Source organism: Heliangelus exortis, chromosome 1 (genome assembly GCF_036169615.1).
Source record: "Heliangelus exortis chromosome 1, bHelExo1.hap1, whole genome shotgun sequence".
NCBI classification, from domain to species: domain Eukaryota; kingdom Metazoa; phylum Chordata; class Aves; order Apodiformes; family Trochilidae; genus Heliangelus; species Heliangelus exortis.
The window spans coordinates 64,631,016-64,653,040 of record NC_092422.1 but is presented as its reverse complement, the minus strand read 5'-3'; the positions used below and the strand labels follow the sequence as shown (position 1 = coordinate 64,653,040).

The window sequence follows — 22,025 nt, the reverse complement described above, 5'->3', positions numbered from 1 at the left end:
TATTTTCCCAGATTTTTCTTCTCCATTACTGTAAATAAAAAAAAAAAACAAAGCAAAACTAAACCCAGTTTTTTCTTTTTAAAAGAGAAGACTGTCAGAGGATGAAAATACAAGAGAGTGAAAAATGAGAAATGTAGCAGTAGCTCATATCTCTTCTTAAAATAATATCAGCATGAGGACATACTTATTCTCTGGATTATTTTCTCCACTATAAGTATCCATCATCATACATTCAGCATGAATGGTTTTCATTTTCTCTAGGTCTCTTTCTCCTTGTGCAATCTCTCTTTTCAAAATATCTATGTCTTCACTCTAATGAAAAGAAAATCAAATTTTCATTACAATTACTCCTGAACAGGCTTCATTTCTGAGCTAAAACTATGCAAACTCTGGTAATAATTTTGAATAATGACTCAGTTAAGAAAGCTGAATGATTTTGTGTACTTCTCCAGGTAGTTTCTCTGTTTCCTAAGTCAGAGGTTTTTTACTTCCCGTATTTATGAACAAGCTTATAGAAAATGAGATTAACAAGTACTTTGCAATACAGCCTTTCAAATTACTCTTCCTTTTAAGAAGGACAAGCATCCCCTAACATGTCAGATATCACTTGAGATCTGAGCAGCCATATTTCTGAAAAATGTAATGAGGTCAGTAGCTCCCCTCATTCCAATCAACAAGCAAATAAATAAGTAAATTAAGAAAATACAATATGACATGTACATTACAACTGTTGTCCTGTCACTCTACAAATCACAGCTGTCTCACATACCATACTCAAAAAATGGGAAGTAAAATACATACTAGTCAAGTAAACATTGGAAGTGTCTGGGAATCATTTGGACTACAGGAGGAAAGAGGAAGGAAATTCCAATGATTATCTCTTTATTGCTCCCTGAGGACCAGAAATCTGGAGATGGACAACAAGTAGTCTGGCCCTCATCTTTTCAGTGACTACTGTAGAGCAATTTTTTAGCAAAACTCATTGATTCATTCATTCATCATCATTCAAACTGAGCTCAGGGTTATCTCATTTATTAGCAGAATACAAACCATAGTACCATTTTAAATCATAACTTATTTCTAGGACAGCAGAGCCCGTGCATGTTTGTTTCAGAGTTGAATTTGATCTACATGGGTTCTGGAGTGATTTTACAGCAACAGTAGCACAACACATGAAGCTTGCCTGATATTTGGGCTTTTTGGTTGTGGTCTAATAAAATTTCAAAAGCACAAAATGTCACATACTGCTTTCACATCACTTCAAATCTGACTAGGATTAACTGACTAATCTTAATAGATTGAAGAATATATTGTGTTATGGAATAAAAATAAACCGAGTCTTGTAGTTCCTTCAATAGTATGAGGAAAAATACATATTTCTTTTCAGATACTCACAATAACAAACTCTGCAGCACCACCATCAGTCAAATAAATGTTGTAATACCGAAACCGACCCTCTGTTTCAGTGGAGAGTTCATACAGAAATTTATTGGCTTCTATATCATCACAGTTGAAGGATACAGAATGGATGGGAATTTTACGATGAAGCTGGACTTGATCCAAAATTGTTTCAGGAGGCTAGAAGTCAAAAAATTAAATATATAGCATTTAAAAATGTATTTTAAAATGTATTTATCAAAATGCGGAGAATTTCTAAGAATGTAAGCAGTCATACTGTAGTTTAAAGATAGATATAGATCAGTTAAAATATATACTCTACATGGATTACCATTTCATAGTTCCACAAAATTAGTTAATTTTAAACTCCATTTGAAACACTGAAAATACATTAAGACACAGGGTACTCAAATAAAATGTAAATCATAATATATTAAGTACTCTTTGTTTCTGAAGTCTAAAGGAAATTACTAAAGTACAGGAAATTAAACTACTACATTGGTGTTTAGCATCACTGGATGTATATAACTGAATATTTCTTTATGTATATAACTGTTGATATTTTACAATATGCTACATTAATTCAATGACAAGTTGACTCAGTAACAGGAAACAAAAGAGAGGCTGAAAAAATGGGAAAGCTGCTGTTCCTCTTCCAATGAAGAAATAAAAATTAGGTGAGAAAGCAAAACATCTGCCTTGTCTAAAAATGTTGAAGGATCTGCTAGAAAGAAGTTACTAACTCAGTTCTCTAATTTCTCATAACACTTCAATTTTTCAGAATACTGATATTTGAAGTATAATTGTTTGGTTCACGTTAATACTTAAAACAAGCCTTGCTCATTCCCCCTTTTTTATGTAAAAAGGTATAATATAAATTGAAAAAGCCAGTATTAAACAGGCAAAAATAAATTAAGTATTAATTAATTTTTAACTTTAAAATATCAAAAGCTTGAAAGTTTTTTTCCCAGGTTTTAGTTGCTGTCATAAAATGTGATATAACGTGAAATAACATCATTTTAAGTCACTGTAACAACACATAAAAAAATTAAACCATACTTTTGGTTTCATTATCCATTTAGAACTACACTTAAAGCAGCTTCTGCTGCTATTCCAGAATTCTACCTGCAGGAGATCAAATTTGACTCAGTAGAATAAAAATGGAATCTTATGGAGACCTAACAGAACAGCATCAATGGTAATATCTGGTTTTTTTTAATAATGTAAAACAATCAACAGTGAGGCTCTTACCCCTCAGACATGTCACAGAATGCAAGAAGGTACCTACTTATATATTTGACATATTCTTTGAAGAAAAATGTTGATGACAGATTTTCTAAGTTTTGGGTTGTTTGGGTTTTTTATTTTGCTCTCGATCATTTTCTTTTAAAGTTTTCAAGCTATCATGCAGGATTGCGAGATTTCAATATTTAAATCAAATTATATCATAGAATCATCATTATTTTAATTTTTATGTCATGAGATATTTGTACTAAGTTGGGGAGACATTTTATTTGATAGAAATACTCACCTTGGTATAAACATAAAGCTTTACTACTTAATGCATTACCAGATCCTTAAAACAGCTCACTAGAAATATGAGTTATCATGCATCTAAGACTGGGCTGTGGGTGGAGAGTTCTAAACAAGACCCCTTCACAAACGGTACCGTTTCTCAGATACAATTTTTCAATGCTATGAGAACCTCCAAGAGACTCAGCTCTTCAGGTATGAGATTTATCTCATGCGTTTACTGCAGTCTTCTGACAACATCACTGTAGGGCTGCACTACTGCATTTTCTCTTTTCTTGTTTCAGAAATACCTGGTCGGGTCTCCCATCAGTCAGGAGGTAAATAGCCTCAGTGTCAGTATCAGCAAGAGCAATCTGGAGAGCTTGGAGTGTATTTGTGGAACCTCCAACCTAAGAAATCAAAAAGAAAAAGACAAAGAAGCAACTATAAGTACTAATAGGTTTTTTTGCATCTGTCCTTAAATTAATAATGAGCATGTACTGACTCAAAGGGTATTATAAAAGCAGACTGAGCAATAAAACAATGAAAATATTTATGTCAAATAGCTATAAAGATCAAAGCAAGTGTCAAAGTTGCATAAATTGATAAAAAATTAATACAAAGTGTCTAGGCAAACATAAGCTAGATGCTGGCAACAGAAGTATCAGATGTAGAAGCAAAAGCAATTACTAAAATACTGTAAGGAAATAGGAAGATATAAGATAAAAGATACAGTCTGTTATATTTTCCAACTACTTCTTCTGATTGAAAAGTCATCACACTACCTTGAAATACACATTTTACTTAATCAAATAATTAATAATTTTAAAAGTTCCCAAAAGAGTTACACAAATTTATTTGTCAAAAATAGATAAAGAACTTGCTGGTTGTCCATTTTTTCCCCAATTTTACATATACCCTTGTCATAAAAGTTTATTTTTTTAGCACAAAAGTTAGTTATATAAAAAATACACAATAAAGCAATACTATGCCCCTAAAAACTAATATTTGAGTAACACTCACTTTTTTGTGTGTCAACCCCATATTTAGTGATCATGATTTGTCTTTTTTTTCAAATTTAGTGCAACTCTAAACTTACTGAAATGCATTTCATGGCTTATAGGAATCAAAAAACTAGTTTATGTCTTCAGTTTTCCACTTCTCAAAGAGTAAGTGTACGAAACAGCATGTAAATATTTGGTTAAGCTTTTACCAGAATGGAAAAGTGTTTTGTCAAGTCTTAGTCTTTTAACAGCACCAAAGCAGAATTCCTGAAAAGATATGAGTCTGTTTGATGCCAGTGTAACACTTGAATACCACTCTGGAGGGCAGTGAAGATTGTCATGATGCGAGAGGAGAATCAGGGTCAACATATATAATGCATTACAGAACATAAATTTAAATCACAAACATTCATCCATACGTGCAAAATATATTAAGAGCTAGCATTATTTCTTCATTTTTATTAATGGTGTTAAAAGTTCTTCCTGTCCATCTCTCCAGTAAACTGTTCTATTAGAAAGGGCAAAGGGAGGAAATCAGGTGAAATGAAATAGGAGACACACTCTGAGAATGACCGTATGGCTGCGCAAGAACGTATGGGCCAGCTAACAAGATAGCTCAGATGATCTCAGATAATCTTATCTTCTAATTCACGTTCATAGCTCTGCTTCCTTATTCAACATCCTAGGACTAAAGTGTATAAAATGAGATCAAAAGATCTACTCTGATTAATATTTCACAATACTCTTCTGTTCATTGCAACTTCACCATAAAGCCTGCTTTTTGACCTCAGCCATACACCTGCGATGATTTAAACAGACAATAAGATCAGCAACAGATGTGATCCCTGAAAAAAAAAAAGTATTTTTCCAGTAGCATTTCATGTACTATTTCAGATATCAAGACCTGAACTTCCAAGGAAATTTATAACCAGCCATTCACAGCTTCATCAATGATTATGAAAATGGACGTTCCTAAATGCATATACAGGATGGTATTGAAGTTTAGTAGTTTGAAGTATTATCAGACTTCCATAATGCTGTACCACTGATATGGCTTATCATAGAATCACAGAATGGTTTGAGTTGGAAGGGACCTTAAAGATCACCTAGTTCCAACCTCTCTGCATGGGCACCTCTTACTAGACCAGGTTGCTCAAAGCCCCATCCAATGTGGCCTTGAACACTTCCAGGGAGGGGGCAGCCACAACTTCTCTGGGGAACGTGTTCCAGTGTCTCACCATCCTCCAGCATGTCACCTGCTTCACACAGCTTGGTGTCACTGGAAAACTTGTGGAGGGTGCACTCAATTCCCCTGTCCATATCACCAACAAAGATGTTAAACAGCACCAACCCTAACACTGACCCTTGGGAAACTCCACTCATCACTGGTGTCCACTTGGACATTGAGCCATTGACCACGATCCCATTGTAAAAAGCTATCAAATTTGTCAGGCACAGTTTGCCCTTGGTGAAATTATGTTGGTTGCCACCAGCTACCTCCACCTTTCCCATGTGCCTTAACAGAGCCTTCAGGAGGATCTGCTCCATAATCTTGCTGAGCAAAGAGGTATGACTGTCCTGTAGTTCCCCAGGTCTTCCTTTTTTTCTTTTTTGAAAATGGGTGTTATGTTTCCCCTTTTCCTGTTTTTGGGAACTTCACCAGACTGCCATGACTTCCTCAAATATGAGAATAGCTTAAACAGTCAGCTTTTTAAGTCTCAAAGAAGGCAGTGAAATAAAGTTTACTAACCTCAGTTCTAAATATTCACCAACCACTCAGTGAGGCCACACTAATATTTTATTTTCTTCATGTGTTTATTAGTATTTTCTAAGAATACCAAGTTATTTATTGTGCTTTGTCATCCCAAAGGTATTATGTAGCTTCCTCAATTTCCTCATCCCCAAGAAGTTAATGATAAAATCTGAGAAAGAGCTGTCAGAATGCTGAGGAGGTTTATTATATAAACAGGATTTTTTGTGTTAGAAAACACGGCATACATCTGTACTGTTGTGTGATTGATTTTCAGTCCTGTGCCCTTAACATTGCTGTCCACATTTGACACACTAACTGGTCCTAAAGCTGCTGACAGTTACAATATGGTGGCTGATTGGCTGACTACAAGCTTTTTATTCTGTTACAGGTTAAAAATCTCAGATTTTGGCTGCTGTAGATAGTTATTTCATCAGTGTATGCTTGCTCCCATGTTCCTACGAAGGCTGAAGTCAGATGTCTATCTAGGCACCAAAAGGGACTAGAAATGCCCTTTAGCTTCCTGACACCAGTTTTTGAGTCATCTCTGAGCTGTGAGTCTGCCAGTGACAGCCTTCACCAATACTGCAGCCTCACAGCAAGAATGACATTTAGACACAGGGTCTGAGCACTGTTATGGTTCCTACTGAAATAAAATTGGCAAGCATTTGCATTGTGGCTACTAAACATAGCAGGCTGCAATTGAATTAATATGGTCTTATAAACAGCTCCACTGTTAAAAGATTATTACAGATTAAAAGTTTTGTACTACTAAAGTCTATACATTTATATTTGATTTTTTAAAAAATTTATTTTATCATGGATAGAGTCTAGTTGGAAGTCTGTTTCTAGTGGAGTCCCTCAAGGGTCAGTAATGGGACCAGTACTATTCAATATATTTAATGATGACCTGGATGAGGGAATGGAGTGTACTACCAGCAAGGTTGCAGATGACACAAAATGGGGAGGAATGGCTGATACCCCAGAAGGCTGTGCTGCCATTCAGAGGGACCTGGACAGAAATCTAATGTATTACAAGACGGGCAAGTGTAAAGTCTTACATCTGGGAAAGAACAACTCCAGCTACCAGTATAGTCTGCTGTCATTGTTTGAACATGAGGAACTGAAGAAGGAGGGCTTTCGGACTCTGAGAGGGGCAGAACACAAAGGGTAGAGTGTATTCCCTCCCATTTCCTGTCCATACTCTATAAAGATTGAGAAAGTCAGCAGCTCAGTCTCCTTTTCTCTCTGCTTGATGGCTGTGCTGCTCCTCCCCTGACCTTCTTTACTACCAGCTCGACACATGCTCATCAGAGCCCATATCTATCAGGTTGTATGCACATATGTATTTATATATATTTGTATTCTTTATTACTTTATCCCTTACGTTATTACCTTCCCCTGTATTAGTAAATCTGTATCAAATTGTTTTTCATTTTCCAACTTAACACTTCAGTCTTTATTCTCCTTTTATCTTCCCTTTGAGGGGGGTGGGGGGAATAGAGAGGAATTCTGTCCTTAGTTTTGTGGTCCACCCAACCTGCTAAGCTGTGACAGCTGGGGACTGAGCTGTTGGAGAGCAGCACAGGGGAAAGGGCCCTGGGGGTGCTGGTGGATGGAAGGGTGACCATGAGCCAACAATGTGCCCTTGTGGCCAAGAAGGCCAATGGCATCCTGGGGTGCATTAGAAAGGGGGTGGTTAGTAGGCTGACAGAGGTTCTCCTCCCCCTCTACTCTGCCCTGGTGAGTATTGGTGCCATCTGGAATATTGTGTCAAATCTGGGCCCCTCAGTTCCAGAAGGACTGGGAACTGTTTGACAGAAACCAGCACAGAGCAACCAAGATGATGAAGGAAGTGGAACATCTCCCTCATGAGGAAAGGCTGAGGGAGCTGGGTCTCTTCAGCCTGGATAAGAGGAGAATGAGGGGTAGCCTCATCAATGTTTATAAATATGCAAGGGGTGAGCACCAGCAGGTCAGAGTCAAGCTTTTCTCGGGAGTGACTAACAATAGGACAAGGGGTAACTGTTATAAACTGGAGCACAGGTGGTTCCATGTAAATATTAGGAAGAATTTTTTTACTGTGAGGGTGACAGAGCACTGGCACAGGCTGCCCAGGGAGGTTGTGGAGTCTCTTTTCCTAGAGAAATTCAAAGCCCACATGGACTCATTCCTGTGTGTCCTGCTGTAGGTCACCCTGCTCTGGCAGGGGGGTTGGACTCTTTCAGGATCTTCAGGGTCTTTCAGGGCCCCTTCCAGCTCCTAACTTTGTATTATTCTATGATTTTCAGCTTACTCAAGTTAAATAGTCAATTTAAAAAAACCAAAACACAGCCATAAACAGAGAAGCCACAAATGCAACTTGGTACAAACAATAATTAGTTTCCATGTTACCTCAAGTCCTTTTATCCAAAGCCAAGCATCTTGCAAATTTTCCTCATTAACTTCAGCAAGTTTCTCTTGCCACGCCACTGCTTGGGCACTAAATTTCACACAATTGAATCTCTTTTTGTGTCTCAATTGTTCCTGCAAGAGACAGCATCTGAATTTTACTCAGTGCTAAAAGAAAGAATACTTGTATCCTGAAATACTGACTAATAGAACTTGTTTTAATTAATGTATAGTTGATTATATGGTTACAAAAAATCATCATATTAATTTCTAGTACAGAAACACAGAGGCAGACAAAATTATTGCCTGCAATAACAATTACTTGAACTTCCCAGTGCAAGTCTCCATTTACTTGGAGTTCTCAAAGTACTATTGCATATTTAGGAGGGCAAGAAAGTGAGGGAAAAAACTGGGTATGAACAGTAGGAAGGAAGAGATAATTACTGCTTACAAAAGGAAACTGAAATGAGAATCAATAAAGCATCGTTTAGAGGAGGGCAATTAGAATCAAATGTAGAGCACTGGCAAGAGGAACTAGGACAGCAAGGGAGAATTAAGTTAAGAATTTGTTGAAGCTTTTCTGGACAGAAGTTATAAGGAGTGAAAGATTTGTGCAAGCTAGTGCTTGTGAAACTTTCTGGCACAGTATCTAATAATTTTCTAGTGCTGAGCTGTCTGGAGTACCACATCATAGTATGTCCCATCTCTTAAGCACCTAGCTCAAAAACCCCTCTGTCGTAGATTTAAAAATTTCTAGCACTACGAGTGATTACTATTGATGCCAGACTGATGAAAATTTGTTTGTTAGTTATGCCTCTCAGGTCTAAAAAAGGTGAGATGAATCGTTTTAACAGTGCCTCCTTCTCTCAAATATTCTTGTAAGCTTAGGTGACCTCATTGTGGATTTCTGAAACTAGGTGAGACAAATCCTATCTTAGGTGTGTCTCCCGATACTCACTGCTTTTGAGGTACTTCTGCACTTCACAAATCCCTTTGCAAAGTTCAGAGTCATTGTAAGATGCAAGCAAGTTCAAAGCATTCCACACCCTCTATTGTAAAAGTGTGAAAGTGAATCTAAACACACATAACAAATCACAATATACCAGTGGAACTGGATGACACTGCTTAAAAATAAAAATTAAAATGCAAAAAAGTTTCACTGCATAGATTTTTGGGTTTGGTTTTTTTGTTTGGTTTTTGGTTTTCGGTTTTGGTTTTGGTGTTTTTATAAGAAAGGTGGCCTGAGGGCAAAAATGTACTTAAGCCTTCATACCTTTTAACACTTTCTCCAGTTTTTCAAATATTTGTACTAATGTACAAATGGGGAAAAATATAATTATTTTACTGAAAAATGTGCACACTAAGAAAAATTAAAATATTTTTATAAAGCCGTTCTTTAAAATAAAAATAAATTAGAAAATGGAAATAAAAATTAGAGTAACAACCATACAGAGAAGATGAGCCTACTCTAAAACGCACCTCTGTCTCCCAAATCATCACTTTATCAAATCATCACTTTATCATACCTGTATGAGCTGACATATTTTCTCCTTCACCAGTGGCATCTTGTCCTTCATAGATTCAGATACATCAATAAGAATATAGATATTATCTTCAAACACATTCCCAAAGAGCCCTCTGCTTCCTTGTTGAAGCCACTTAATCCTGGGGGAAAAAAAAAAATAAATCAAAACCTGATCTGCAAGATCTTTGGAGTTGTGAGTACCAGAATCTAATAGGAAGGCTCTTTTATCACTGCTGTACTTCTTATTCTCTTTCCCTTATCACCTGTTAATAGTCACTGTCAGAAGTGGTATACTGGCCTTGATCCTCTGTCATTACAAAAGAACATAAGGAATTTTTCTTTCCTAATTTAGTAGAAGACATGAAAAAAAACAAATACAGCACCCTTATAAAGTCAGTTATCAGCTAGTTTAAGCTGAACTTCCCATGTGGAAGTAACTGTCACAATTGCCCCTGCAGCTGTTCTCCAGCCTGAACTCAGGAAATCATTTAAGCATATGCCTCCCTTTTCAGGAAACCACTTGTTAACCTATTCTGTAAGGAATCTGAGCACTTTGAAGAGTCTTAATATTTCACAGATGCTTCAATTCTTTGCTGACCTTGAGCTTTAAGAAGAATTAGTTTTACATTTTAAGCAGAATTAAAGTATGCCTGGCAGTTAAACACATGCCTACATACTGCTGTGTGCAAGAACATTTTCTCAGTAATTATTATAATAGGTCCAAATCTGATTTCTCTTGAGAGTCATAAACTACTTGCCTATTCTGAAACAGAGACATTTAACAGATGAATATAAAACCCCTGGAAAAAATATCACTCCCATCCATGGTGGTTTAAAAAAATTGTATCGTGGAAACTTAAAGGATCCTATTACATTCACGACTGAGAGACATTTTGCCATGATTTCCACCAATGTTTGATGAGGTCTAACAAGACTTTTAACAGTAAGATGAACCATTCAAAAGAGAAAACTCATAACCTTGGTCTGGAAGTCAAAAATATATTCCCACCAAAAAACTTTACCTCAGAGTTTCCTTTCACAGTACGTTCATGTTAGACTAAATAGAGAAAAACAAGGATAAACTAAAAGAGGTAACAAAACTGTTTTTGACCTTGCTAAATGTAATCAGACATACTTTTGGTAGAAAAGAACTAATAAAAGGAAAGTTTACATCCTGCTTTTTTTCAGTGAGACATCTCATTGTCCTAATACACAAATAGAAGTCAACATTTATTCTTTCTCTCAGTTCTACAGTTTTCTTTCTCAGTTCTCAGTTTTCTTTCTTCTAGTGTAAGTATAAAAGCCAATTTACTTTGAGCCATCTTTAGGACAGATGAATCAGACCCCCAGATGGCCTATTGTTTTGTAGGTGTCCAACAAAATCTAATAGTGTATCTATACATTTACAAAAAAAGTAAATCAGGGAGCTAGATTGAGCACTGAACTATGGATCATATGCATTACTTAATAGCTCATGATCTGACTCTGATCTTTACTGTTCAAACTTGTCTTCAACACAAAATTGCAAAAACAGCAGGTAACTAATACCAGTACAGGCACAAGCCATGCTCTGTTAATTGGTGTCAGAGGTACCACAAGAGACCCTAGGTACACAAGATGAAATTCCTGTCACCTTATGTCCCAATGCTTTTTGGCTCTTTCAGCAGTATGTCAATAATGTGCAGCCTGACTTTCCCATTTGAGTTCCATAAGAACAAAAGATTAAACTCTCACTGGTGTTCTTATATGGCTACTAAGAAATCCAACACGCAAGATTCTGATCTAAAATGGATTTCTGGCATAGTACTGCTGCTGGCAGTTTACCAGCCAGTTCAGCTTATTATGACAGTAGATGTCAAACATTTCAAGTCCAATGCAAAACAATACAAACTGATTTTATGTGACAGAACACTAACCTTTCTTCCACTTGTCCGAGAGCTGTCCTCATTTTCTCTTTGTACTGCTTATACTTTTCTGTACTAACATACATATGAACTACAGATCCATCTTTCCAGAAGGTATGTACAAACTTGTCACAGTATTTTGCATTAATTACCTTCCTCTTTGTCTCCTACAACCAAGAAAAACATGTTTCATGATTCAAAAGACATTATTTTGCACTGTCTTTAGTATCTGGCAAACAAACTCCAAAGTTACATGCTTAATACACATGAATAAGTACAGAAATAGACACGGGATAGGGTGGTCACAGAATGTGCTCCTTGCAAAAGTCATTAGAAACTGGTTTTACTTTTGTAGCCAGCAAGAACAGAAGCTCAAACACTGTAATTGTAGAATATTGAGAAAAAAAATGGAAGACAAATTAACCCAAATTTGTTTAATGATCTCTAAGCACTGCAGAAATTGAGACCAACATTTCTTCCAAGGAAAAACAAAGATGACAATGAACCTTTGCCCTGTCCCACATAAATACATAGAAAACCAAGGCATTGATTAACCCATTCTTCCTAGTCATTGATTAATCCATTGCTTAATTGGATTCTTCTTTGCAGTTTATGTTAGACAAGAGTCCCTGAAACAATAATTTTCAAACAGCCCTTTAAGACAATATTGTTTCTGATCATCTTCTTAAGCCACTAATAAGATAATTTTAACAATGGACCATACACTTTATCATAAACTCAGCTATCAATTAAGTTTTCAGGTTAAAAAAAAATAATCAGCTCACAGGACACGAGGGAAAATTAACAACACTCACAGCATCAGTTTGTGAAGATTCATCCTCTGGTTTAGTTTTTATGTCAACAATTCCATCTGCATGTCGAAAAGTACAATCAGCAAGCGCATCATACAGTGTGAGCTTCTGAGCTTTCAAGCCATACTTCTGCAACCACTTCTCAGATGACAAATATTTGTCAGATGCATGCTTTTCTAATGGATCATCAGCTCCGGTTGCTAATAAAGAAAATAAAACATAGAAAACCTCCTGCATACCATGATTCAGTTTGGATATGCTATTTTCAAAAGCCAGCTTTGATGCTGTGGTCAAAATTTTCAAATATGTTCTACTTTGTTGACAGCTTTTGAGTCAGAGGATGTTTCTGACTGATTTTTAATATTCTCTGTTTTGATTATGGGATTATTTTTGGTTTTTTTCTGATCAGACACTTCTTTACAACAAATTCCCTTATAAATGAAACAAACCCATCAGAAGACAGAGAGCAAAGAAGACAAATAGCTCCAGCATCAATATATAAAAGGAATACTCTTAGCATCGTGAAGGTTGACTTAAATTTCATACTGGTAAAATTACAAAATGCCAGGAAAGCTTCCTGTTAAGATGTCCAGCTTCAAGGACAATAATTTGAGAAAATGAAACAACAGAAGATATAATTGAAAATATAGCTGGTCTTTTGTAGAGAAGGCTACTTAAAGGAAAAAAACCCTATAATGTCTTTGGAAGAGATTTTATCATGATTCTCTGCAATTTGCTTTTTTCTTTTTTTAATTGGATTAATATTGCATCATATATCCCCAGTTTCAAATCACATGTACCATCTTGATATATTCCCTAGTTCTACATTGTGGTTTTAGCATTTTTAATTGATTCTGGAAGAAATTGGATAATTTTTGTCTGATCTGGTATAACTGTTCTCATATTTACCCTTTTATGACATTTTGTCTTAGAAATATTCTCAGGACCATATCAAGGCTGAGCTCTGTACTTCTCTGGATGCTGAGAGAATGGGACCGAGGGCTGTACACACAGTTATCACTAGCAAAATAAATCACACATAACCCAAATGACCCAGCAGTGGGTCTCATAGCAAAATGAATTTCTATTGCCACATGTTAATTTCAGTGGATGCAGCTGGTACAAATGTCTGTTCTGCTTAGGTGTAGCTACAGTGACAACATTATTGAGATTCTGAACCTATAAACAATCGTATGGATACACTTTCTGCCAGAAAAAATGCAGAGAGCAGCCAGCATCAGGACAGATGCATAGTCAGAGCCTGTTCATGTGGAAACATTTGCTTTCTGATTGCTTGTGTCTTAGCACAGACAACATAGCAAGTGTCACAAATGCCCTCAACATAATTTTAAAATGAAAACTGTTGTTTTCTTTATTCCCCATGCTTTATGTAAAAAGTCATGTTCAGGTTAATAGTGTATTGCCTGGAGAGTCATCAGAAAATTTGTCTCATTTTCCCCATTTCTTCTTCTGAAAAACGTTGCAGTCCTCAGAACAAACTACATTTTGCAGCAGAGCATTTTAAACAGATCAGAAAGGCAAAACCAGAAAGAAATGCAGGCAAAAAGAAAGACTTCAGTTATTCAGATCAATGGACAACAGTTAAATAGTGATGAAGAATCTACAAAATAAATCCCACTGTAATTTCATCTCTTCTGTTTATCAAGTGATTATGTAAAAAGACAAACAGTAAAAGAGTATCAAAGCTGCACATAAACAAACACTGAACTTAGGGCTGCCCTTGCAGCTTTATTGTAATCTTCTTGTTCATATGTATTACTGTTCAACTTCTTACAGGAAGTCCAGCTAATTCAGAATATGCTATTATCAGTATAAAAATGTTATTACACCTTTACAGAGGAATTATGTTATTGACAGATATTCCAAACCAAGTGTTTGACAAGAAAGTTCCCAGCTTCAAATCTTCACCATCACCAACCTACAACACACAGCCAAGGGTTCAGGGGACTGACCAATTGACTGTACAAAGTGTTCCTCAGGAGGTGATCTAGAAAAGGGCAGCTGGCCCCAGCTTTCATCTAGTCAAAGCAAAACCAAGTGCACTGCAAAACCAATTCTGCCTTCAGATTCAGAAACCAGATATGCTTCTGCCTTCAATATGGCTCAGTCAAATCAATATGCACAGAACAAACGGATCATGTTCTAGGCCCAACATAATGGTGGGACCTATTAGTTTAATGAACTAATGTGGGTGTTCTCCCATGCTTCTTAACACAAGAGTTGTCAGAGTACTCATCTAGAACTGGTTTCAGTACTACACCTTTGACTAAGAGAATTCAAATCCACACTTCTTCCCTTTTAGAGGGATGAACTAATTACCATGTCAGAGACTATCCAAAGAAGACCATGACGAGGTACCCCAGCACTGTATAGAATTAAGATTTATTGGCCCAGGTGAAGAAGGAGAGACAACAAAAAAAATCGCACTTCAATATCTTGAAATTCAGGCAATTTCTAAACCTAGTCTCTGGTGAACTAAAAATAGGGTGTTTCAGCCTCAGCTGTTAAAGTTCAGCAAGTTTAAGCAGTAGTTAACAGATGTTTGTAATGGAAAGTTTTAGGTAACCCTAAGTTTAGATGCCAAGTATAGGTACTACCTGTATACTGACATTTCTGAGGTAATCATCCCCAAACTGACATGTAATAAAAACTGTTCACAAATAAAATATTGCTCATTAATACAATGGTGACACTCATAAAAGAAACATAAATAATACCATCTTGAGAAGCAGACTGGTCAGATTCTGATAAAATTTTGTGAACTTCTCTCACTGTGCTCCTGGCTTCCTCCAGCTCCTTCCAGACCAAAAAGACATCTTCACAGACACCAGCTACTGCAAAAGAATATAAGAAAAGGACTTGATATTTTGAGACAATTTCTGCTTTTTATAACTTGGCATTTGCTACAAAGTAATTTGTTTCTTCCAGATGTTGTCATATAACCTTGTTTTCTTGAGGTCACACTGAAGTGACAAGTGCTGTTCATTGGCTGACTTAAGAAAAAGGGCTCAAAGCTGGAACCAGGGCATGAGAGGTGCTTAGCCTGGTGGAAGTAACCTCCAGAGCTGGCCAAAGGTTGTTCCCACAATAGGAAATTAATTCGCATCTTGTCCCCTGGCATTAATTGCAAAAGCTGGCTCCAAATATTAGACACATCTTTGAATCTTTAAAGAGAAGATGTTTTCAAGGCATTCATTTCCCTTCAAGTACATAAATAGCTTTATGTAAAATCAGATATTCTTTTCCTGAAAAGTATGTGATAAAGTTTTCCTAAGGTAAGTTTATTTTCATCCTAACAATTATCAATTGCCATTAAAAAATGCTAAAAAAAAAAAAAAAAGTTTTAACATCAGGCTATGTTCTCAAAAAAAAAAAAAAAAAAAAAAAGGAAAAATCCAAAGCTGGAGTTGATACAAGGTTTTCTTAATCTCAATATGTTTGACTTGATTAAAAAAAAAAAAATAAATTATGTATTTATTTAGTAGAGTGCGATTATTGAAACTGAAGCACCATGTATACCTAAGTATTACGAACACTACTAAAAATGTGTCAAGTTAGGTTAGTCTAAGAGTTTAAGATGTAATATAGGACAATACAGAATAACTCTGTGTAGTGTTATAGTAAAAATATAAAAGAAACTGAATCATGAGCTACCCTAGCCACAAATGCAGGCTACAGCCTACTTTAGATTACAACCTTTACTGAATTGCACATAAACTTGCTGAACAAGGCAAACTATATCTTATCATCTAGTTCAGTTAACATACAGCAGTGGTTCACTGTATGAAAGATAACACTTGCAAACTTGTCTGCTAAAGTAGGCTATCAGTAAAAAACAAACCTGACCATTTTGTTCTTTGATAAACTTCTCTGAAATAATAACATCAGCTGTTTAAAAAATAACAACTCAACTTTAATTGTGAAATGCTTTTCGTTTCTAAGAAATATTTTGAAATGTGTTATTGTACAGTGCCATCTCCTGGGACCTTCCTGCATTTCAAAAACTTCTGCTTCAGGCACTAGGACAAAGATCCAAATCTCCTAAATCACAAAAAGCCTTGGTAAATCAACTTATTCCACAACATAAAACAAAAAAAGACCCGGTCTGTTATCCTTACATTTTAAGTTCAAGAAAAGTATTTGGTTCAAACATTTCAGAAAGAAGGCAGGTTTTCTTCTCTAAACAATTCCTCCCCAGAAATGCAAACCCCACAAAATCTGCTCATTGGCAATATTCCATCAAGTAGAGAGCTAGAGACGTACTAATGAGTAGTCTGTCTTTAAATATATATATATGCACACACCTGTTGTCACAGTTAAAACCACAAAACGTGCGTTCACACCACACATGCACACGTGAGCATATTTAAAAATTTAAGACTGTTGAGAACCCAATGGCAGGTGAGCTCTCCCCAACTAAAACTGGATATCCTCCATAAGTTATCAAACACTGGGATCGAGATTTAATTTTATGAATGTTTTTAATGTTATATTTGAAAATAATGAAAGAAGTACATACGTTGAACTCCCTTTTAAGCAGTACTTATGGTATCATTGTGTTGCTTTGTTTCCTCTTAAACTGATGATACAGAATCCTCAAATTTACAGGATCTACATTATTACTGTCCCCAGTGAGATATGTGTGAATTGAATTGGTGTTACAAAATAATGTATTTTTCCCTGCTTTATGCTGCAGCACAGCAAAGTACAATTGCCTGCACTTTCAAGGCAAGTACGTTTGATGACAGCTATTACACAGGACAAATGCAGGCATCAACAACTGCATATTGTGAAGGCCAAGTGGCTTAGAAAATCTTTTACCTGGCAACAGCTTTTCCTGTATCCAACTGGGAGAGCAGGCTGCAAGCACTGACACCCAAAGCACCACTCCTCTCCATCTAAGGAGGCACGGGAAGGAAAAGCTGTGCCTTTTGAAACCGAGTCCCCAGACTCAAAATATACATAAACATACCACACATAGTTATCTTTCACGTGTGGTTTCAGCCCGCAGCCCTCAGAACACACCAGTGAAAAACGACTCGGAAATCACAAACCTCTTTTCGCTTGAGATTCTCCGTGTTCACACACCAGCTGTGCCATGCTGGGAGGCCATCAACCACAAAGCCGCCGCACCACACCCCCCAGGGCTACAGCCCCAAGCCCCCAGCCTCTCCACCCCTCCAGGCAGGCACCCGCCTCACAGGAAAAGACTTTGAAAATAATTTGCTTTTATCCCCTGAGGGAAAGGGCACTCCACATACCCCTACACACACACTGTGAGGTGGCCCCTGCCCCCCACCACCCTGGCTGGCGGTTTAACGGCCGCCGGGCCGGACCCCTGGGGACTCCCCGGTTCCCATTCACGACCCAGCGTCCCCCCCACAAGGGCAAGAGGGCCACAGCCCGGCAGAGAGGAGGGAACGGGCCTTAACCTGCTGCTTCTGCCTCTCCCTGGCTTCCCACCTCACCCCGGGTAACCCTTCGGACATGCCCTGCCCTGGGTTAAGTGGCACTTCGGCTCGGAAGGAGGGAGAGACCTGAAGCGGAGTATGGGGAAGGGTGCGGCAAAGGGCAGGAGCGTTTTGCTGGCGCTGTAAAATGGAAAAGCAAGATGGTGGGACTAAGGGAAAGCCACAAACGCACTTGCACGTGTAGACGGAAACTCATAACCACCCTCATTTCCATATCCCAGTTATTTAACGCTGTCAGGCAATTTTAAAAGACGCAGGTTCCTCACACCCACCTCCCAGCAGACAGACTTGCCCACCCCGATATGGCACTGTAAGTCATTTGGTTTCATACTCAACATACAAGACCTACTGAGAAAAAAAGCCTATATATATATATATATATATATTTTTTTTTTTTTTTTAAAAAAAGGCCTGCAAGATCTACAATGTCCTTGAAACATTAAGCAAATATCAATGCAAAAGCACTTAATGGAAAACAGAACTTTGTCTTACTTTTCCGATTATCTGACTTAGACCATGAAAGCTAAAAAAATCCAAATACAGTGGGATAAGATCTATTTTGCAACTTAATTTGCTTGCCAGGAAAAACGGGCCGTTTCATTTTTTTCCCTGCCTGTCCCGTCCTCAGCCTCTGCGTGGCAGCAGAACATTGCAATATTCCCTCTAGCTTTGATTTTTTTTTTTTAAATCCCCACTTGTAGGGGGACAAATGGAGGTACAAAGGAGTGCAGGAGGGGAGTACACAGCTTTGCCTGCATACCTGCAAGGTCAAGCTGCACTGAAACCCACCACAGCCCAATCCTAACCCTTTCCACTGGGCAAATGGACAAAGTAAATGAACTTTGTATCCCATGTGGTACTGCAGAGCCACTATCTGCATCACTCTCTACACATTAGCAAAGATATTCTCCAGGCCAAGGTTAGGCTGCTTGGACTAGACAAAGCACATGCAAGGAAAAAGCAGAGGCAATTATCTTTGCTACAGCTTGTAGGCAAAGTAGCTACTCTTAAATAATTATTTTGGCTTTCTGAAGCCAATGTTCAGTCTCTCCCTTGCTGGTGTACACAAACAGTGCAGAGTTCATTGACTTCAAGGTCATAGAGAAAGCTGGAGCTCCTATCCTTCCCAATTTACATAGAGTAATCTTAATTTTCCCTGCGATTATCAGGTAAATGTGGATAATCAAGCACACCTAAGAATGCAGCCTTTGTTCACAAGGACATGAGGCACATCCCTCTCTGGATTTGTCACATCACTCAAATCCTGATTTTGGTCCATTTGCATTTTCTCTACAGATATCAGCTCATTCATTCTAAACACACAGAAAAACACCATGCAGAGATTTACTGCTGTTTCTGTTTTAGCCGACAAGGACTCACTATTCATTTCTGATCTTGTTCAAAGTGCCATTGATTTTCAAGCCCTGTTTAGCATTCCTCTCCCTGTCAGTTCAAGCAGATGACCCAACTGTGCCCCTTGTCAGCAAGAGCCTCCTTCTCCACAACTTCCACCATCTCTTGCCCCTTGTCTTCAAGTTCAAACTTAAATTCCACCTCCTTTCCTATTAGAATTTTAACTAAAGAACAGAGTAGCTTAATTATGCAGTTTTTTGCGGATGAAGAAGATACACAAAAAATGTAGGCTCAAGTGACAACAGGAAAGTCAGTGATGGATATCACCATATTGGTGCAATTTGGCTTTATGTAAGAGCGTTTGTCTGCCTTAAGTAAATCTTAGTCTGCCAACATAAGGACTTTGATTCTTTACTGGCTTATACCTGTTTTGATCTTGAGCACCCACCCAAAGTGAGAATAAAAAAAAAATATTCAAATTTGGCTGTTTCTCACGCTTGCTTTCTAAATGGCTGCTCAAGATGCAAAACAGGGGAGAAGAGAGGCTCTTATCTAAAGTTTTAAATAGTTCACTTCCGACTTGTTTTCGTTAAGTAGATGAAAACAAGTGAACATGAAGTTACCTTGTATTTTCAAAATAACCAGAAAACTATCAGATGCCCTTAAGGTGGCTTTTCCAGTCTATAAAACATAATGATGAGTTTAGTTTCCAGCTGTTGCTCTTGTGGTGGAAAAAGAAACATAAACAAAATATTCCTGTGCTTCCTCTTATTTTCGAGAAACACCACATTTGGAAGATTAAATTGCTGGTTCATTCTCTGTTTATTTCCTTGTATATTTTATGCCACACATCCAAGAACCAGTTTCAGAGCCCATTAGTGAGTAATCAACATTTTTATTATTATTGCCTTCTACACCCTTAAAGGAGTCTCTGAAACAAGAGACATCAGACACAGTCCAGAATAATGTCTCCAATGTGTTTTCTTTTCTGAAAGAACTTTAGATTCTGCATGTGACTGAAAGGCTGTGATTGGCTGCCAGTGATGTCACTGCTGAGCTTATAATGCCCCCATAAATGCAGAAAGCTAATTGTGTTCCTTTTTAATGTGTAAATCCTGCTCCATAATAGCAATAAGACACAACAGACAATGCACTTCAAGGAGATTACTGCCCTTTTGAGTGATTAAAGCTATTCAGCTTTCAGCTTCAGAAACAGTGGTAAGGAAGCAATTTCAGTCATACAGGAGCTCTAGGCCCATCTATTGAAACAGGCTGACTGCCTGGGGGAAGAGGAAGGCAGCTCCCCCTACTCAGGCTCCCACATGTGGCCCAGCAAGGAAGCACTCATTGCAGACTGAAGGCAATCATTACACTGCTCTGCATTAGAACAAAAAGAGAGACAGGGTTCTGAAGCAGATTGGTTTCTAAAAAAATTATGGGTGAGGCCTGAGTGTCCTTTCACAGAACAAAAAAAAGGCAATGCCTTAGTGTCTTATTTCTGGTACTGTTAGAACCACAGTCCTACTGAAGGATAGCTTATTACACAAGGAACTAGACTACAACCCAGGAAATATGGTCCAATTAGCCTAAGGCTGAAAAACAACCTTTGGAGAGTCACTAAATCCACCTTATGATATACTTTCCCTGGCAGTAAGAATATAACACCATTCTACTTTTGGAGCAACGCTAACACCCCCCAGCATAATGGGGATGTGAGCCATTAGAATAAAGAGGTCTTATGCCTCCTGATATTTAAATAAATATCTTTTTAATGTAAAGTCCTGCTGATAAAGCTATTACATATGGCATACGCAGCTTTACTTCACACCACAAGCTGGTCTCCTCCCACTGAACAGTAAAGCTGACTTATCCCACAGGAAGTAGCAGTGTGACTAATAAGAAACACACCTAGGAATTTCTGCCCAGCTCCATCCCCCACCAAAACTGTTTCTTTCTGTTATTTGTTTCCCCCTGATGTTTTTGAATCACTTTCACATACACACTCCTTGCACCTTCTTCTCTATTGTTATCTTACTGTGTTTGTTGTCTGCCTTTATGACAAATGCAGTTGTTGAGAGAAGCAAGGCATCTTTATATGGATTTATTCCCCTCTGATGTATACTGATGTATATATATATATACTGATGTATATATATATATCTGATGTATCAGATGGCTTTCCACACGATTCCTCTTCCTTTCTGTCATTTCTCTATACATTTCCACAACGTCACTGGCATAAGCACACCAGTACTCTTATTATTCATGTCCCTAATAAATGTTCTCCCTTTTTTCACTTCTTTTTCATTCTCAGATGCAGATCCTCTGCTCTCTTCACATCTCCCTTTTCTTTGCCCTCTTCTACCCACCCACAGAATTTCCATGTGACCAGTCCTGTCCTTACCCCACCCATGTCTACAGAAGGTTTATTTGATTTTACACTTGGTAAGTTCCTATACTGCATTTCTGTTCTGAAACCTTGCTGATAAAATTCAGTATCATCTTGGGTTTTATATTGTCTACCTAGTGGTATTCGCCCTTTTACTTTTCTGGAATTCAGGGCAATTAGACCTTTTCCATCTTCTTCACATTTTAGTGCAGGTCCAGCAGCATCTCTACAGTCATTCTTCTCAGCAAAAGCATGGAATCTGCAACACAAAATTAATTTTCACCAGTACATACACAAATACTTTCCTAATTGTAACAATATGTATGTCACACAGGCAAGATTATAGTGGTGTACAACTTTGGAATTATTTGCTTATCTGTTCAACATATCAAAACCTTCAACTACAACAGCAATATGTATGTTACCAAACCTTTTCTATACACTGAAGTACATTTTTAAGTCTTTTCATGAAGAACATCCTTTCATTTTGGTATA

At 37.5% G+C, this 22,025-nt stretch overlaps 1 protein-coding gene across 7 annotated transcripts in view; it reads right to left on the bottom strand.

The window, feature by feature from the left end:
• The window catches only part of VWA3B (von Willebrand factor A domain containing 3B), a 68,505-nt gene that overhangs the window by 29,879 nt on the left and 16,601 nt on the right, over positions 1-22,025 (bottom strand). For 6 of the 7 annotated variants that reach the window (XM_071746272.1, XM_071746251.1, XM_071746282.1 and 3 more), the window contains 9 exons: positions 21,665-21,789; positions 15,035-15,151; positions 12,300-12,496; positions 11,497-11,651; positions 9,582-9,720; positions 8,059-8,190; positions 3,222-3,320; positions 1,396-1,578; positions 185-312 (listed from right to left, as the gene is read on the bottom strand). In XM_071746272.1, coding sequence (XP_071602373.1) covers positions 185-312; positions 1,396-1,578; positions 3,222-3,320; positions 8,059-8,190; positions 9,582-9,720; positions 11,497-11,651; positions 12,300-12,496; positions 15,035-15,151; positions 21,665-21,789 — 1,275 coding nt within the window. The remainder of the gene's footprint in view (positions 1-184; positions 313-1,395; positions 1,579-3,221; positions 3,321-8,058; positions 8,191-9,581; positions 9,721-11,496; positions 11,652-12,299; positions 12,497-15,034; positions 15,152-21,664; positions 21,790-22,025) is intronic. The other variant, XM_071746254.1, reaches the window with a different exon arrangement.